Raw genomic sequence first — 14511 nt, 5'->3', positions numbered from 1 at the left:
TCTTAATGTTACTATAAACTGTCTATTTACTTGTATAAAATGAAATGATACACTGTATCCTAAATCCTCAACTACAAGATTCCTCTGAGTCGTATCGAAAGACAAAGTCCAGTCTTTTATTCCCAGATCTCTTTAAATCATGCAGCAACAACAGTTGAAAAATTGACTTTCAAACTCTTACCTCTGCTAAGTATTTGTATGTTAACTTGTCTTACCCTCTTCTTAATGTATATTTATATCAATATCGGATATTATGAATACTATACTTTTAAGGCTGCAACCTTTTCTTGTACCCAGTGTAGAACTTCGTGAGAACATTACAACTTTCGAGCATGAACAACCTGACACTTCCCAATTGCTTTATAATCGTCTGACACAAAGTTGATATCTCTGGACATCTTTTCGACGTCGTCCAAGAATTCCTCGTGTCTGTCTTGTGGTATGTAGCTAAGGTGGCGTAAAAGCGTACTGATAGCTTTCCTCCACTTTTCCTTAGAGCCAAAAGGCTGTTGATATGATTTAGAATAACATGAGAGGACCTCAAAACCACACTCCTCCAGAAAGTAGCTACTGTGGCCTCCATTTACAAAATCACTGGAAGGCCACGGAAACAAATTTGGCTCAAAATCGTTCAAGTAGGTTTTCCACTTGTGGTGGGTAGCCATATCCAGGACGATTTGACAGAACTTACTCTCATTACTAGCACAGAACCATAATAACATTTCTCCACCAGGCTTCAGGCATGAATGCAACACTTTCAGTGCTGCAACCTTGTCTTGGACCCAGTGTAGTACTGCGTGAGAAACTACCTTACTGAAGGCAGCTTGCCACTCTGGCTTGATGGTTGACGCATCCGACACATCAGACACGTGGTAGCGCATGTTTGCGGATGAGTTGTGCTGACTGGCAAAGCTGTGAAAACGTAGAAGATCGTCATCAGTAACGTCTAACTGTAAACCAAATTTTGGGGAGCAGAATCCCAAAACTTCAAAATACACAAGATAAAAAAGACACTGCCCTGACTACATGCTAACTCAATAGTATTAAATTCTTTCGACCAAAGTGTCATATATGATGTGCAAATTGCGGAATCAGATATTACCTGATGAAGTCAGGTGAGACATCAAAGCCCACCACAGAAGCGACCCCTGGCTGTTGGGAGATGTACTTGCAGATTTCCCCAGTGCCACATCCCGCGTCCAAAACTGTGTCGCCTTCCTCCCACCTCATGTGCTTCTGCTGCAACTCAATTCCGAGATTGTGCTGGAAGGAGTGGTTTGTAGAATAGTTCTCGGGTTTTGTTGTGTCCATTTTCTGTGATTTAACATAAAAGACAAATCCTAATAATGTTTCAACTGTAAATACGAGAAAAGCGGTTATTAGTAGCAACATTTCAATATACGTAATACCTTCGCTAAATGTTAACCTTTACGACTGACGAATCACATGACGTAGATGATCGTCGTGAAGGTCAATCTTTGGCGTAGAGTAACTCAAGCAACTGCATAGATTTTACAAACTGCAAAACGTTAAGTAGCACTTTTCGTACATCCAATACGTTTCATCATGATCAGTCACAGTTTTATGTAACTGAGTGTACAGGGGGAGGGGGGCGAGCGGTCTGGGCATCTTCTGTCGTCCCTTGTTATTTTCTCGCGCACTCACATGGCCTCACATTAGATTTAGGGTCTCCAAAGGACGTCATCCATAAAAAAAGTACTTTAGTAGTAAGACTTAGTGTGGCCTTTAATATCGTGGTTTGGGCTGGCTGTCTTCGCACCTGTAGACGATCCCAGTCGCTGAATTTTTGCGTCGACAAAGCGTCTAGAAATCCCACTTAAATTTGTATATGATCAGGAGGTTCCATCTAAACAAACGAAAAATATTGCAGATGCAAATATATGAGTTGCTGCTTACCAAATTTCTTGTCAAGTCGATCACGGTAAGGCTGGCGTTTGGAGTTTTTTTCTTCTTCTCAGGTCTGGAGACGAGCGGATGGAATGAAGGAGTGCGCGGGTCTCATGACCTGTTCACGGTTAGCAATTATGCTAATTAGTGAAGGGGTGGGGACTTTACAGAGTAGTTGTCTGCACATTTAAAAGAACTAGAAAAATTCATATTTTTTATGAAACTTGACAAATTTTTAGTTCTATATGCTCGTACATCTATATAATTCCGTCTATTGTAAGTATAACACATTGAAAATCATATCAAAGGAGGTGTTCGGCTTCGTGCATTGCAATTTATAAGATGCAGGGGTGCAATTATGACCAATTATTTAATACAGTAGTTGTCTCTTCATTGATCTTGCGAGATTTGATACCACTCCTTTGAAAGAAGGAGGTAAACTGGTACTCACGACAAAATTTCAGGTGGCATCCGCCATCTTTCTTCAGCTCATGGGAGGAGTCACATGACCTAGGTGTCAAATGTCACCCAGGTGACATGACTGGACGAGGGACCCTGGTTGAGGGACGGGGAGCGGGACCTGATGAATATATGAATGATGTGCACGGCTTCCTTGACTCCTCGTTCGAACCATCTGCTTTCTCGGTCCAGAATGGTGACCTTCTTTCCCGGTGTGATACCACTCTTTTATCTTTTATCCCTGGCTGCATTTGCTTGGGGGGGGGGGGGGCAATTTAAAAGGCGACGTACCTCCTTGGTAGAATTCTGTCATACGAAATCTAAATCACCCATGACATCATAGTGTGTTTCCTGTGTGTGTCTGCGTGTCTTTGTATATGTGTGTGTGCGGGGGGGGGGGCATTTCGTACATACATTTTGTCATGTCTTGTAATACTCTTGTTGCATTCAGTTGCTATCTATTGATCTGAAGTATCGTGGTAAAGTTCGTTAGAACATGACGTTCTCGTTCCTTATTAGGCACTGAAAAAAGTCCATATCATGCAGATTACAGATTCTTTATTGACTCAACAAATAGTACAGAGACTTTTGTATGGTCTTCTACAACTTAAGATCTAATAAAGCTAATACAGGTATGGATAAAGTCACCCTACGTCCATAATGTATGTATGCGGCAACCTACGTACAGAATATGTGTCAGCGGAAACAATAAGTGCCTAACTATTCTCTAACATGTAGTCTCTAAGATTCAGACATTATTTCATGCATTTCCCTATTTGAACATTGTATTGGTTACTCCCATGAGAATGTAACTGAATTTACCTTAAGAATCCAATGTATTGAAATCAGTTGAACAAGAAAAAAAGCTGCTAGAAGAGTCCATTCCCTAATAGGAATTTTTTCTAAATTCAACATTGGAGTGGCTGAAACATATGATTATGAAAAACTCGATATTTTATAAGGAATGTTTGACCTATCAATAGTATCATAGCAGTTCTGACCAACACCAGTGTCAATCTATGTCCAATCATTGAGAAGCAAGTTTTTTTTTTTTTTTTTGCGAAAGCACTACTAGTGTGTATATTGAATAATATAATATTCAATGGGTAGCTAGAACAATTTCGCAGATCTTTCTTTCTAGGAACTAAACCATACAACATTTCTCCACCAGGCTTCGGGCAAACATGCAACACTTTCAGTGCTGCAGCCTTGTCTCTAACCCGGTGTAGTATTGCGTGAGAATATTACATCTTTCGAGCATGAACAAACTGACACTTATCAGTTACTTTGTAATCGCTTGAAGTTAAGTAGTGGATATCTTTTGCCATCTTTTCGACGTCGTCCAAGAAATCCTCGTGTTTGTCTAGTGGTATGTAGCTAAGGTGGGGTAAAACAGAACTCATAAGCTCCCTCCACTGTTTCTTAGAGCTAAAAGACTCTTGAAATTCTTTAGAATGAGTTGAGAGGACCTCAAAACCACACTCCTCCAGTAGGCGGCTGCTGCAGCCTCCATTTACAAAATCGCTGGAAGGCCATGGAAACCAATTCGGCTCAAAATCGTTCAAGTAGGTTTTCCACTTATGGTGGGTAGCCATATCAATGACGGTTTGACAGAACTTACTCTTATCAGTACTGAACCATAATAACATTTCTCCACCAGGCTTCAGGCATGAATGCAACACTTTCAGTGCTGCAACCTTGTCTTGGATCCAGTGTAGTACTGCGAACGAAACTACCTTACTGAAGGCACCTTGCCACTCTGGCTTGATAGTTGACGCATCCGACACATCAGACACGTGGTAACGCATGTTTGCGGATGAGTTGTGCTGGCTAGCAAAGCTGTAGAAAAAGTAGAAGCCTGTCTTCAATTACTTGTCAGGTGTATAACGTCTAACTAGTAACTGTAAACCGAACTTTGGGTACCAGAATTCCAAAGACCTCAAGATACACAGGATAAAAAAAACACTGCCCTGACTACATGCTAATTGAATGCATATTCAAAACCAAAGTGTCATATGATGTGCAATGATGTGAAAACTGCAGAATCAGATATTACCTGATGAAGTCAGGTGAGACATCAAAGCCCACCACAGAAGCGACCCCTGGCTGTTGGGAGATGTACTTGCAGATTTCCCCAGTGCCACATCCCGCGTCCAAAACTGTGTCGCCTCCCTCCCACCTCATGTACTGTTGCAGCAGCTCAACTCCGATATTTTGCTGCAGGGAGCGGTTCTGAGAATAGTGTTCAGGCTTCGTTGTGTCCATTTTCTGTGTTTTAAGATAAAAGACAAGACTACTTGTAGAAATATTTCAGCTGTAAATACGAAACAAACAAGAAAAGTTATCAAGAGTCCAATGACGTCATACCTTCGCCAAATATTGACCTTGACTTACAAATTATGTTTCTCATTGGTTATGCAAAAAAAGATCCACATTTCCATGAGTTATCAGTTGATCATATTTCCAATGACACTATTCTAGCTTCAAACAAATTCCATTGCCGATTTACCTTTCACACCGTTTACGTAACGTTACATGCGTTTAACATTGCCCCCCTCCCCCTTCATTTCCGAAAATATTCACATCACGATAAAGGCCCATCAATGACTATCTAACTGTGGCGTTACTCAACAGCAAGTATCTCACACATTTATGCATGATTGATACAACAAAAGTTGGCTACTCGGTTTGAAGCCTTACCTGCTTCGTATGATGTTTCTTCCTCTCACGTAAACCGGTCAGGGGTGAAAGTGTCGTTACTAGTTCAAAGGTGACTTTGCTCATGTAACGTGAGGTACGGACTTAATAATTAACTTGGTCAAGATTAGCTGACTCTGTGAGAACTGTACATGGACTATGATCTGTACTGTAATGTGAGCCATGTGGATACATTAGAATGGATGTTCTGGAACATAGACCCGACAATTAAAAATGCAGAATAGAACAGCTGAACACAAACACTTCTGTGGTTAGCAACGCATTTTTCAGTCCTGAAGTGTAAGCACGTAAAATTTTCTTTGCATTATTTGGTAACTTTCTGGTGTTGGCCAGTGGTTGTGAAGCTGGAGTTAGATAGTTGGCAAAGTAGCTATGCTTCTGTCGTATAAAACTGACATAACTCTAGACAATATGCCGAAAAATCAGAAGAAGACCCCACAGAACTTGAGAAGCCTGAAGGAGCATACTTTGACTGTCTCTTCTTCCAACGTTGCTAATCGTGACGGCGTCTGTCAAGACGTTCTTCTGTTTATGTCAAACATGGAGGTGGATCTGAAGAAATTCCTCGACGGAGAGCGGCATGTTGGAGAAGATCCTACTGAGAACCAACACGATTTATCAACAAACGTTGGTCAGATACCCTCAACGTTTGAGAAGCCCAAAACAACCGTTACAACTTCGGATAAAACGGCGTTCGATTGGAAAACGCGGGAAGAAGACACTTCTGCAGACGAAGGACAAAACAAAACAGCGAAGGACAGTAGGAAAGAAAACTGTGAAGTAGATGGCCAAAATGGTGGCACGGAAAAGACAGCAGATCAGAGAAGACAACGCAGAAAGGGGAAGGCCATCGACAACGTAGGCTGTTCGGCTGTTACGGTTGCAAGGGAGAAATTTGAGTCGCCGCAAGTATCCACAACCAACTTCGATCGTGATCAGTCTTCAGTGCAACGGAACAACGAAAAGCACGTTGGAAATGCTAGCATTGAAGATGATGGCGTCAAAATGAAAACGGCCTCGAAAGAGGGAAAATCTGTTGTTCCAAATGCGGATGCGCCACAATCTGAAAGAAGAATCATTGGCAGTGAATTAGGCAGGAGTAAAAGGGAGCGGCGTCCGTCCGCCAGGTGTACCACCTGTATCAGCTGCAATGCCTGCGTACCCGCAAGGCGGCGTCACAAAAGCGCGCCAGTTCGCAACCTGACGTCATCGTCGAAGACAGGTGATTTGGCTTCGAGGGACGAAAGTTTTGTTACAACAAACATGATTGGCGGAGATGACCAAGGTTGCAGCTTCTTCTGCAGGGACTGTCTGAGGGAGTTTGACAGCTTCTCAGGACTCCCGCTTCACGCTTTTGGAAATTGTCAGTCCGTAGGAACAGCAAAAATAGCTCGAAAGGACAATAAAGCAATCACACCACGAATCATATTCACGGACGAAGTTACCGTTTTGTAAGCATACTGTTGTAACACAGACAGACATGCTCATGTTTTGAAATAAATCTCTTTCGTACCCTGTGTAGGGATTTTTTGTGGGTCTCCATTTTATTTACCTCCGTGCACACATTTTTTTTCGTTGTGTTCGTCAGTTTGTTTGCTTGTGTGTCCATGGTTATTTGAATACATCACATGAAGTATGCTCTAGAGCTTTTCAAACATTTACACGCAGGAGTTGACTGTAGCAACACTGACATGGTTCGACGCGCGTGACCTATGACTACACTGCACTAAACAGGAAGTAACTGCTCATAACTAGCAAAAGTGCAGCTGTGTTTCCTTCTCAGTACCCCAACCATGTTCAAACTTGTTGTGTTCATTACTATGCTGGTGATTCCTTATCTACAGAGGACTGTTGCAGATTGTACTGACAGCTATTTTGTCCCAGGTACGTAGCCGAAAGTGTTATTTTTGACGTCTTACCTGTCGATACTGTGACGCAGAGTCATTTACTTCCTGGTGTGATTTTATAGTTAGACGAAGCGTAATTTGTTGATGCTTATTCTATCGTAGTTTTAATGTTATATACGTTATGAAATGAATGTATCCAACCTATCCTCAGAACATTCAACTTACAGTCTATGAGTTGAAAATGAGTGTATGAAATTGTGTTATATGCACAGATCCAGTGTTCGTCGGCTGCTATCAAAAGACTCCAAGTCAGGCAGACCCTTTTCTACCTTATGAAATACAGACAGCGGTGTTCAACGCTTCAAACTGTGTATCCTGTTGTGCAGCGGAAAACCAGAGCTTCAATTTTGCTGGGGTAGTAACACGTCCTAATGGCCAAGTCAGGTGTTTATGTGGACAGAGGAGTGAGAATTACTATGATTCTATTTCCAACCATCATGCAACAGGTTGTCTTACATGCCCCGGTAATAGTGGCCAGTCGTGTGGTGATCATGCAAGAGTATCCGTGTATGAAGGTAAGAAGCCGATCTTTCTGTGCGACTTTCTTACTGTGCGACTTCTCTCTTTCTCTCTCTTTCTCTGTCTGTCTATCTTTGCGATGGGTACATCTGGTTATGTGTGAATAAAACAATAAAACATAAGTCAATGTTTTCAGTCACCGTGACATATGTAAAGCGGTTAACAAGTCACATAACCTTACTGACCGTTACTTTTAAAATGTTATATAACCTCAGTGAATACGTCTGTTGAGACGACACACTTGACGACACGTCCTAATGTGATGTCTTCAATATCATCGACAATAGACAACATGGGCGCTTCCAGAGAAAACACAGGTAAACAAGCACCAATCAATCAATCAATATGAATCTTATTTCCTGCATGACCTTATATAACAGAGACATGTTGTAACCAATAGTACAGGCACTGCATGATATCACTGTAAGCTAACACTTGTTTTGTCAGTATTGTTTCAACCGCCAACTTCTTTCATCAACGACAATCTTATTTTCCTACCTACCGCAAAATTCCTTTCCCACGAATGAATTGACAGTAGTTTATCGACTAGCAATTATATCAGATGATATGATATGATATAATATGATATATAAGAAACAGACAGTCGTTATGGCGACTAACCGCCGTACTATAACTCTTGCCCCCAGCCTTCATCGCCGGTTCAGCCGGGGGAGGGGCAGCTGTTCTGCTGGTCGTCTGCGGTGTTGTTGCTGTCATCATAATCCGCAAAAGGTTTGATTAGCTTAATAGATGGTTTAGAGTTAAACCTCTACTACTAGCTTCCGAACAGGCACTCTGTAAACTGACTCAGTGAGGCTTGTCACGTGGCTTCTCAGAGGTATGACGTGAAGACTCGGTCAAAGGTATCCGGCAAACGACGTCAGCCTCCGTGAAGCCACGTGACAAGTCTCATATCAGTGGGTCAGTCTATTGAAGAAGAACAGAGGGACTGGTCAAAAGCTCTACATGTAGGTGAGAACAATCCTTTGATTTGGAACAAAATGTTTAACTTTAAACATGTATCTACAAACACAGATGGATTTTCATGATAGCTTATTAGATGCTATAAGTTATTAGCAGGTATTTTCTCCTACCTTTTTTGGAAAGAAATTACAAAAACCATAACAAAAAATATTTTATTTTTAGGTCATCCACTTCAAAGAAAAACAATCTCCCCTCTGCATCGATTAGCTTGCGTGACGTTGGAGGTGGTAACCCTGACGACCCGTCCTACCAGGACGTCCTGCCCAGCGGTGCCCAGCATCAGTACGCCACTGTACGGGAGGACCCTCATCCCTACACCGCGGTCAGGGACGAGCCTAACGTTTATGAATCCATCCAAGATGATCCCCAATACGCCATTGTTCAGAAAGGCCGCAAACATATGCATGCACCTAATGCTGAAACCAACACAGCATATGATTCGGAGAGCCCTCCGTCAAATGACGATGATAGGTCCCCTAGTGTGTGTGAGATGGTGGATAACATCATTTATGAATAAGCCCTTAAGTTGTTTGGTTGATGAAACTTCGGAATCCATATCCAATGCTACACGTGCAAAGTTGCCACACTGATGAAGGAATGAATGGTTTATTGTACAAACAAGAAGCATCGATACTGAATTGCACGCAGATATATCCATAAAGGCAGTGAACATAGGTGTATTTGTACTCGTAACTATACCAAGGTTTTACCTACATGCGTGTATTTCTGGCGCCATTGAGGTACAAAGAATGGTCACTAACAAAAGTGTGTGTGTATTGGAGGGGGGGGGGTGTCTGATATGTTGGGTAGATAGGTCTTGATAAGACTCCGAAATGATTCGATTTTGTCCCCTAGCGGTTTGTCATGGTACTGCAGAATAACTTCCGGTTTTGATATTTCGTCTTCTGGACATATGATCATGAGTGGCAGATATTTATTGTGCTCATGAAAACATTTTTACTATACTTAATTATCGTAATATACTAGTACACAGGAAGTATATAGTGCACGGAAATGTCAACCCATTTTGTATCATAAAACAAAATAAACACAGACAGAGCGAAATACCAGAAAACAAACTAAGCGCTGTTGCTGTGTAACGAATCCGACACCGGATTAAAAGGAACCGTTTTACGAAAAGATTAGTAAGGCTAAGTCAACATGTCATCAGGCAGGGTCTTTGTGTTGGAACGTAATGTTGAAGGGATTAGACCACTCCGCTGAAATGTTGATATTGGACGCCTTTTGAGTGCAGCCTCTTGAAAAGTGGTACAGCGCAGGAAAGCGCACGTTCTGCTAAAAGGACCGGTGTGTAACTCTTTTGTTGTTAGGCACAAACACAACAGGTGCGTTCTTTCTTGACAGTTTGGGCATGGCACCAGGAGGTTTGGACCCTGCAGTGTTCGTCCATTTCTTAAAACGGTGAGGATTTGTTTTAAAGACGAAATAGTTCTTTAAAATCTTTATTTCTTGGAAAGATCTACTTCGCTTTGCAACAAGAAAATCTAAGACACTGTCACCAGGAGAGAAGACGTAACAAAAACTGGAAGGCGGAAACTGAGACCAAGACAGTGATACTTCCAGAGTTTTCTATTCGACGTTTTTCTGCTATGCGACGACAACAAGACTACCTACAACGAAGCTACGTGTTGGATCTGACCGACTTCGGGAGAGGGTCTTCACTTCATAAACCAATAGGGAAGCAAGAAGACTGGCTCAGCTGTAATTGTATAGTATTCAAAAGGACGTTTTACCCTCTCTTTTATCCCTGTTACCAATAGAAAACTGGTAGCCAAAGGGCTTCTTCAGTGTGCAGAACAAGTTTAAGGGTTCTCTTCGAACCATGTCGGGTCGCGTGGTTGACAAGCAGCCTAAGAAGGGCGGTAAGGGGGAGGAGAGTTTGGAGCTGGTGACGTGGATGGGCCGGCCGCCGGACAAACCCACCAACTGTCCCGCCGGGCTGGAGTACCTCACCAGCCTGGACAAGCTGCGCATGTCCCAGTCATTCGGACCAGAAGGTAGGCTGGAACAAATGATGGGTGAAGTTGATTGTAAGACGTTTGTAGATGAAGCATAGTATATGAAATATGCAAGGCGAAAGGAGAACCTTTGTGGTAGAATTTTCGAGCAGGCTGTGACAGAGCCAACCGCCGACAATGCAAGGAGCAAACTTATCAAGACAGTTGGAATTTACAGGACATGTACACGTGCAGGATTATAAAAAGTACGCCCTGTATAATAGTTTGTGGTCGTACGACTAGCGTACGGCATATATTACTAGGCCCTTATTATAACCGGTAGAGACCATGGTAAAAACCGAACCGGAATCACATAAAGACCAAAATAGAGTGTAAAATGCCCGTGAAGTTACGTAAAATAAGAGTATATTTCTGCTGAACAGTCACAGTCAAGCTCACAGATTTTATCCAGCGTTTCAAGTTGCGTATTTTTCCAACCAACATGCACATTTTGTATCTGTCTTGTCAATTTTAATTATCATTATATTTACTCGATGGTTTTACGTTGCCATGCTTAGGCGCCCATTCAAAGGCACTGACCATGTCGATGGTACGTGTTCTAATGACTACCTCAAACACGCTGTGAAAGCGACATGTTGACTTGTCACCAGGACAGTGCAGATGCACCAGTAACAGTCCAGACTAAGTTCCTGAGCTCGTTAGTTGTTTTGTTGGACTGGTATTCATTGGGTTGCTAACAGAATCAAAGATACAGGAGTAAGGTTGATAGTTGAATCACGGTGTTCTCATTTGTTGCCAAAGTTAAACCTTAAAAAAGATTAACTACTCCGTGTGAAGATAAGACAATGACTTATTTTTGTTTCTAGAAATACTGGTGTAGTCAAGTCGAAAACTTGCTCGTGTCTGTTTCCACAACTTGGCTATGACGTGTTTAAGGAATGTGAAATTTGGTATGGCAAAACGAATGGACGAACTAAACAAAAATTATTGTTCTTCATTAGAAATAATAATAGTTACTGTAACTCCTGTCGTCCACACAGGACCAGTTTGCAACTTTGAAAACAACAATTACGTCATCAAGAACGGCAGAGGGCAGCAGGTGTATTTTGCGTCTGAAGGTGGGGAGCTAAATTAAAATTAGACTACGCAGGAGTTGGACAGTAACTAACGATGAGAACAATGTAGATCATTGTGGAAACATTCAACTGATCACCAACTCAAGAGATTGAACCCATCGGAATTTTTTACTCACTCAGTCATCTTCAGCTATCTGACCCAATCGCTCAGGACACGTGACTTAATGCACGGGGGCGATATCGACGTCCAACAACCTTTGACCCATTGCTGACGTCATACGTGCATACACGTGTCTACTGAGGGACTGGATCAGATAGCTGCCGAAGACTGGCCGAGTCGTTAGTCAAAAAAAGAGTCCATTGTTGAGTCGGAGATTAGTTTTCCACAATGTAATTTGCCAACTCAAATGAACTTTCGTGTCTTCTTCGTGATAACTCACTGTTAGTACATACTCTTCTCTAGCTCTTCCGTCTATGAGACCACGCTTATTAAATTTTGAAGGCTCTCATCGTAGCTTTAAATTTAGTAGCAACGAAATGTAATCATGAGCACAGTTGTTATCCAGCCATATGCTACCTTTAGGCTACAATTGTCATTATATATATTGATAACGATTTTATAGCCTCGACTCAGCTACATTTTCCAGGCATTCTTCCTTGCCTTGCCTGCAGAGACGAGCTGTCTGTGCCGGCAGTGTTGCGGCCCTGCCCGCGCCTTCCACATGAGTCTGTACGACAAGCTGTCCCGCGAGGTGCTGCACCTGGTGCGGCCAGCGCGCTGTGACGCCTGCTGCTGCCCTTGCTTTCTCATGGCCCTCACCGTCAAGACGGGCGACGGGGAAACCCTGGGATACGTCAAGCAAAAGTAGGCGGCAGACAGACAGCCTGGTTATTTTGCTAAAGAATATTGCCTAATGCTAACGTTTTGTGGTAAATGTCCCTCGCCTTTGGTGCCCCATGGTAGAAAATAATAATATTGGAAATTTCAGACTGTCGGGTTTTGCTTTTATTGCATTTGGATGTATTGGGAGTGCATTGTATAAGAATGGGAAAATACCCGATTGAATTACATCATAGAATGGATTAATACTCTACGTATGACGAAAGTTACTCCGGTATTTGTTTACCACTGTCGTTGTTTAATATCATGATTATACGGTACACATTCCTGGCGACCTCATACCACATTCTACCACCAGGCATACTGGGTCACAACCCTGTCAATCAACTGAAAATCAATCTCCACCAACTCACTTCCCATCCTTGCTGCTCAGGACAAACCACATACAAACACCATCTAAACCAGCGCAGCCCAAATTAATACTTCCGTCCCGTAAGGAATAATGCTGTTTTGGGCGATGGACACGTGGATTCTTTCGCTTTGAAAGATTTCTCAAAAGGTTGTTTGAAAACTCAAAGTTCTGTGTCCCTCCTCAGGTGGAATATATTCCACGGGATCCTGGAGGTCCAGGACGCAGACAAGAAGCCCTGGTACCACATCCGGGGCCCTGCCTGTCCGTGCCGCTGCTTCGGTAACATGGAGTTCAAGGTAACGATCCTGACTGCCCGTTACAATTAGCAGTTCAACAAAAACACAGCACGGTAATCAGCGGTTTGACCAATAAAAGATTGTCTGCATGTTTGTCAAATATTGGTAGTGCAGCTGACATATGCTAAAGACAAAACTCCTCCTATCTCCATTATATAACAGGGATTCCGACGTCGACTAAAACAGATGTTTACTACACATTGTTAGAATGTTTGCAAACCGGTAACATACTACACTATTAGGCTTTACCCTCAGGCGTTGCCAAAAAACACCGCGCCGACCAGATTCTTTTAGTGCACGTAGTACAGATACCGGTACCTGAGAAATCGCTAGAATTCCTCCAAACTAGTTCTATAAACTACACTATTAGTTCGCCCCTGAGACGTCGCCAAAAACAGCGTCAACCACATATTCTTTTATCATATATATTGTCTGATTAGATCCTGTCCCTGGAGGAGGATAAGAAGGCCGTTGGGTCCATCGCTAAGAGATGGGGAGGACCACATGACAAGTACAACATGGACCACGAGAACTTCGAGATAGAATGTGAGTCTCCATCCGTGGATAATGTTGTTTTTTAGTATCTATATACGACAGTCAAATACGTTTGGGACTGCATTTAAACCGTGCGGGTGAAATCTTTCTTTATTATACTCTATACACCTGTCAGCTTTTGGATATTAACAAGGCGACATCGGGAAGTTTTTATTGGTATACACGTACTTGCTATTTATATGTTCTAAACACGTGTCCTTTATGATATTCTCACCAGTTCCATTTGAGGTGGACGTGAGGATGAAGGCAGTGCTGTTGGGGGCGTGTTTCCTGGTGGTAAGTTCACTTAATCGATTAGTTTGTCGATAGTCAAACTAATCGAATATTCTGATGTACAAATTCATAAAAAAAATTGCACACAAAATAATGGGAAATTTTCTTCTTTGGTTTACATTACTTGCCTCTTTTTTTCCTACAGAACTACATGTACTTTGAGATGAGCTAAAGAGACACACAATGTTACGATACCATCCACAACTCTGATATCTGAACAAAACAGTTTCCTGGAGGCCAACAAGAAGGGGACAACATCACAGTACATGGACAACAAGAAATCAGAGATTTCAGACTTCTATGAAGTGTTCGGGATTTTGGTGGATACAGGTATATCAGAATTGCAAAAGGGATGCCATTCTTGCTTGATTATTGTTAATGATGATCAATCTATAAATAAACTGTCAAAACTACACCCCACTCTTTACCTTGGAACCCAAACATACAAATTCCTCTAAACCAGGGCCACACAAAGCAATACTTCCATCCCGGAAGTAACAACCACCACACACCAAGATGGAGTATTGTGTTCCTTTATTTTATGCCTTTATCTTGAACCCCTAAAAGTATTTAATGTTGCACAC

At 42.2% G+C, this 14511-nt stretch overlaps 4 protein-coding genes across 6 annotated transcripts; 3 read left to right on the top strand and 1 right to left on the bottom strand.

Annotated features, from left to right (window-relative positions):
* Nucleotides 1-92: 92 nt before the first annotated feature.
* Nucleotides 93-5141, bottom strand: LOC109477849 (juvenile hormone acid O-methyltransferase-like). Of its 3 annotated transcripts, none has more exons than XM_019779275.1 (4): nt 2360-2472; nt 1918-2026; nt 1103-1314; nt 93-912 (listed from the first exon to the last, which is right to left on the bottom strand). In XM_019779275.1, exons 3-4 carry the CDS (start codon nt 1309-1311, stop codon nt 318-320), a joined length of 804 nt encoding a protein of 267 aa, XP_019634834.1. In that variant the 5' UTR covers nt 1312-1314; nt 1918-2026; nt 2360-2472; the 3' UTR covers nt 93-317. The 3 variants fall into 3 exon arrangements, with proteins under 3 accessions (XP_019634834.1, XP_019634836.1, XP_019634835.1); XM_019779277.1 differs by lacking the exons at nt 93-912; nt 1103-1314; nt 2360-2472 and adding exons at nt 4104-4206; nt 4424-4635; nt 5068-5141 and having other exon boundaries at nt 1973-2026; XM_019779276.1 differs by lacking the exons at nt 93-912; nt 1103-1314; nt 1918-2026; nt 2360-2472 and adding exons at nt 3483-4206; nt 4424-4635; nt 5068-5141.
* Nucleotides 5142-5496: 355 nt separating this feature from the next.
* LOC109477730 lies at nt 5497-6540 on the top strand. The gene has a single exon (XM_019779076.1). The coding sequence runs from the start codon at nt 5497-5499 to the stop codon at nt 6538-6540; it is 1044 nt and encodes a 347-aa protein (XP_019634635.1).
* Nucleotides 6541-6817: 277 nt separating this feature from the next.
* On the top strand, nt 6818-9012 carry LOC109477729. The gene is made up of 5 exons (XM_019779075.1): nt 6818-6969; nt 7205-7507; nt 7727-7828; nt 8159-8243; nt 8658-9012. Exons 1-5 carry the CDS (start codon nt 6879-6881, stop codon nt 9010-9012), a joined length of 936 nt encoding a protein of 311 aa, XP_019634634.1. The 5' UTR covers nt 6818-6878.
* A 1145-nt stretch (nt 9013-10157) lies between these two features.
* On the top strand, nt 10158-14420 carry LOC109477850 (phospholipid scramblase 2-like). Its single transcript, XM_019779278.1, has 7 exons — nt 10158-10513; nt 11515-11592; nt 12223-12415; nt 12988-13099; nt 13540-13645; nt 13872-13930; nt 14073-14420. The coding sequence occupies exons 1-7, from the start codon at nt 10339-10341 to the stop codon at nt 14097-14099; spliced, it is 750 nt and encodes a 249-aa protein (XP_019634837.1). The 5' UTR covers nt 10158-10338; the 3' UTR covers nt 14100-14420.
* The last annotated feature ends 91 nt before the right edge of the window (nt 14421-14511 follow it).

This window comes from Branchiostoma belcheri, unplaced genomic scaffold, assembly GCF_001625305.1.
Source record: "Branchiostoma belcheri isolate BF01 breed outbred unplaced genomic scaffold, Haploidv18h27 scaffold41, whole genome shotgun sequence".
Lineage (NCBI taxonomy): Eukaryota > Metazoa > Chordata > Leptocardii > Amphioxiformes > Branchiostomatidae > Branchiostoma > Branchiostoma belcheri.
This window is presented reverse-complemented; position numbering and strand designations above follow the sequence as displayed.

What these genes read in the sequence shown, in the direction of transcription:
- LOC109477849 (XM_019779276.1), bottom strand. Translation starts at nt 4,632, where the DNA reads ATGGACACAACGAAGCCTGAACACTATTCTCAGAACCGCTCCCTGCAG. An exon ending in GTCTCACCTGACTTCATCAG is followed by an intron (nt 4,207 to 4,423) that starts GTAATATCTGAT and finishes CTTTTTCTACAG; the next exon opens with CTTTGCTAGCCAGCACAACT.
- LOC109477730 (XM_019779076.1), top strand. Translation starts at nt 5,497, where the DNA reads ATGCCGAAAAATCAGAAGAAGACCCCACAGAACTTGAGAAGCCTGAAG.
- LOC109477729 (XM_019779075.1), top strand. Translation starts at nt 6,879, where the DNA reads ATGTTCAAACTTGTTGTGTTCATTACTATGCTGGTGATTCCTTATCTA. An exon ending in TGACAGCTATTTTGTCCCAG is followed by an intron (nt 6,970 to 7,204) that starts GTACGTAGCCGA and finishes TTATATGCACAG; the next exon opens with ATCCAGTGTTCGTCGGCTGC. An exon ending in AAGAGTATCCGTGTATGAAG is followed by an intron (nt 7,508 to 7,726) that starts GTAAGAAGCCGA and finishes ATATAACCTCAG; the next exon opens with TGAATACGTCTGTTGAGACG.
- LOC109477850 (XM_019779278.1), top strand. Translation starts at nt 10,339, where the DNA reads ATGTCGGGTCGCGTGGTTGACAAGCAGCCTAAGAAGGGCGGTAAGGGG. An exon ending in CTGGGATACGTCAAGCAAAA is followed by an intron (nt 12,416 to 12,987) that starts GTAGGCGGCAGA and finishes GTCCCTCCTCAG; the next exon opens with GTGGAATATATTCCACGGGA. An exon ending in TCGGTAACATGGAGTTCAAG is followed by an intron (nt 13,100 to 13,539) that starts GTAACGATCCTG and finishes TTGTCTGATTAG; the next exon opens with ATCCTGTCCCTGGAGGAGGA.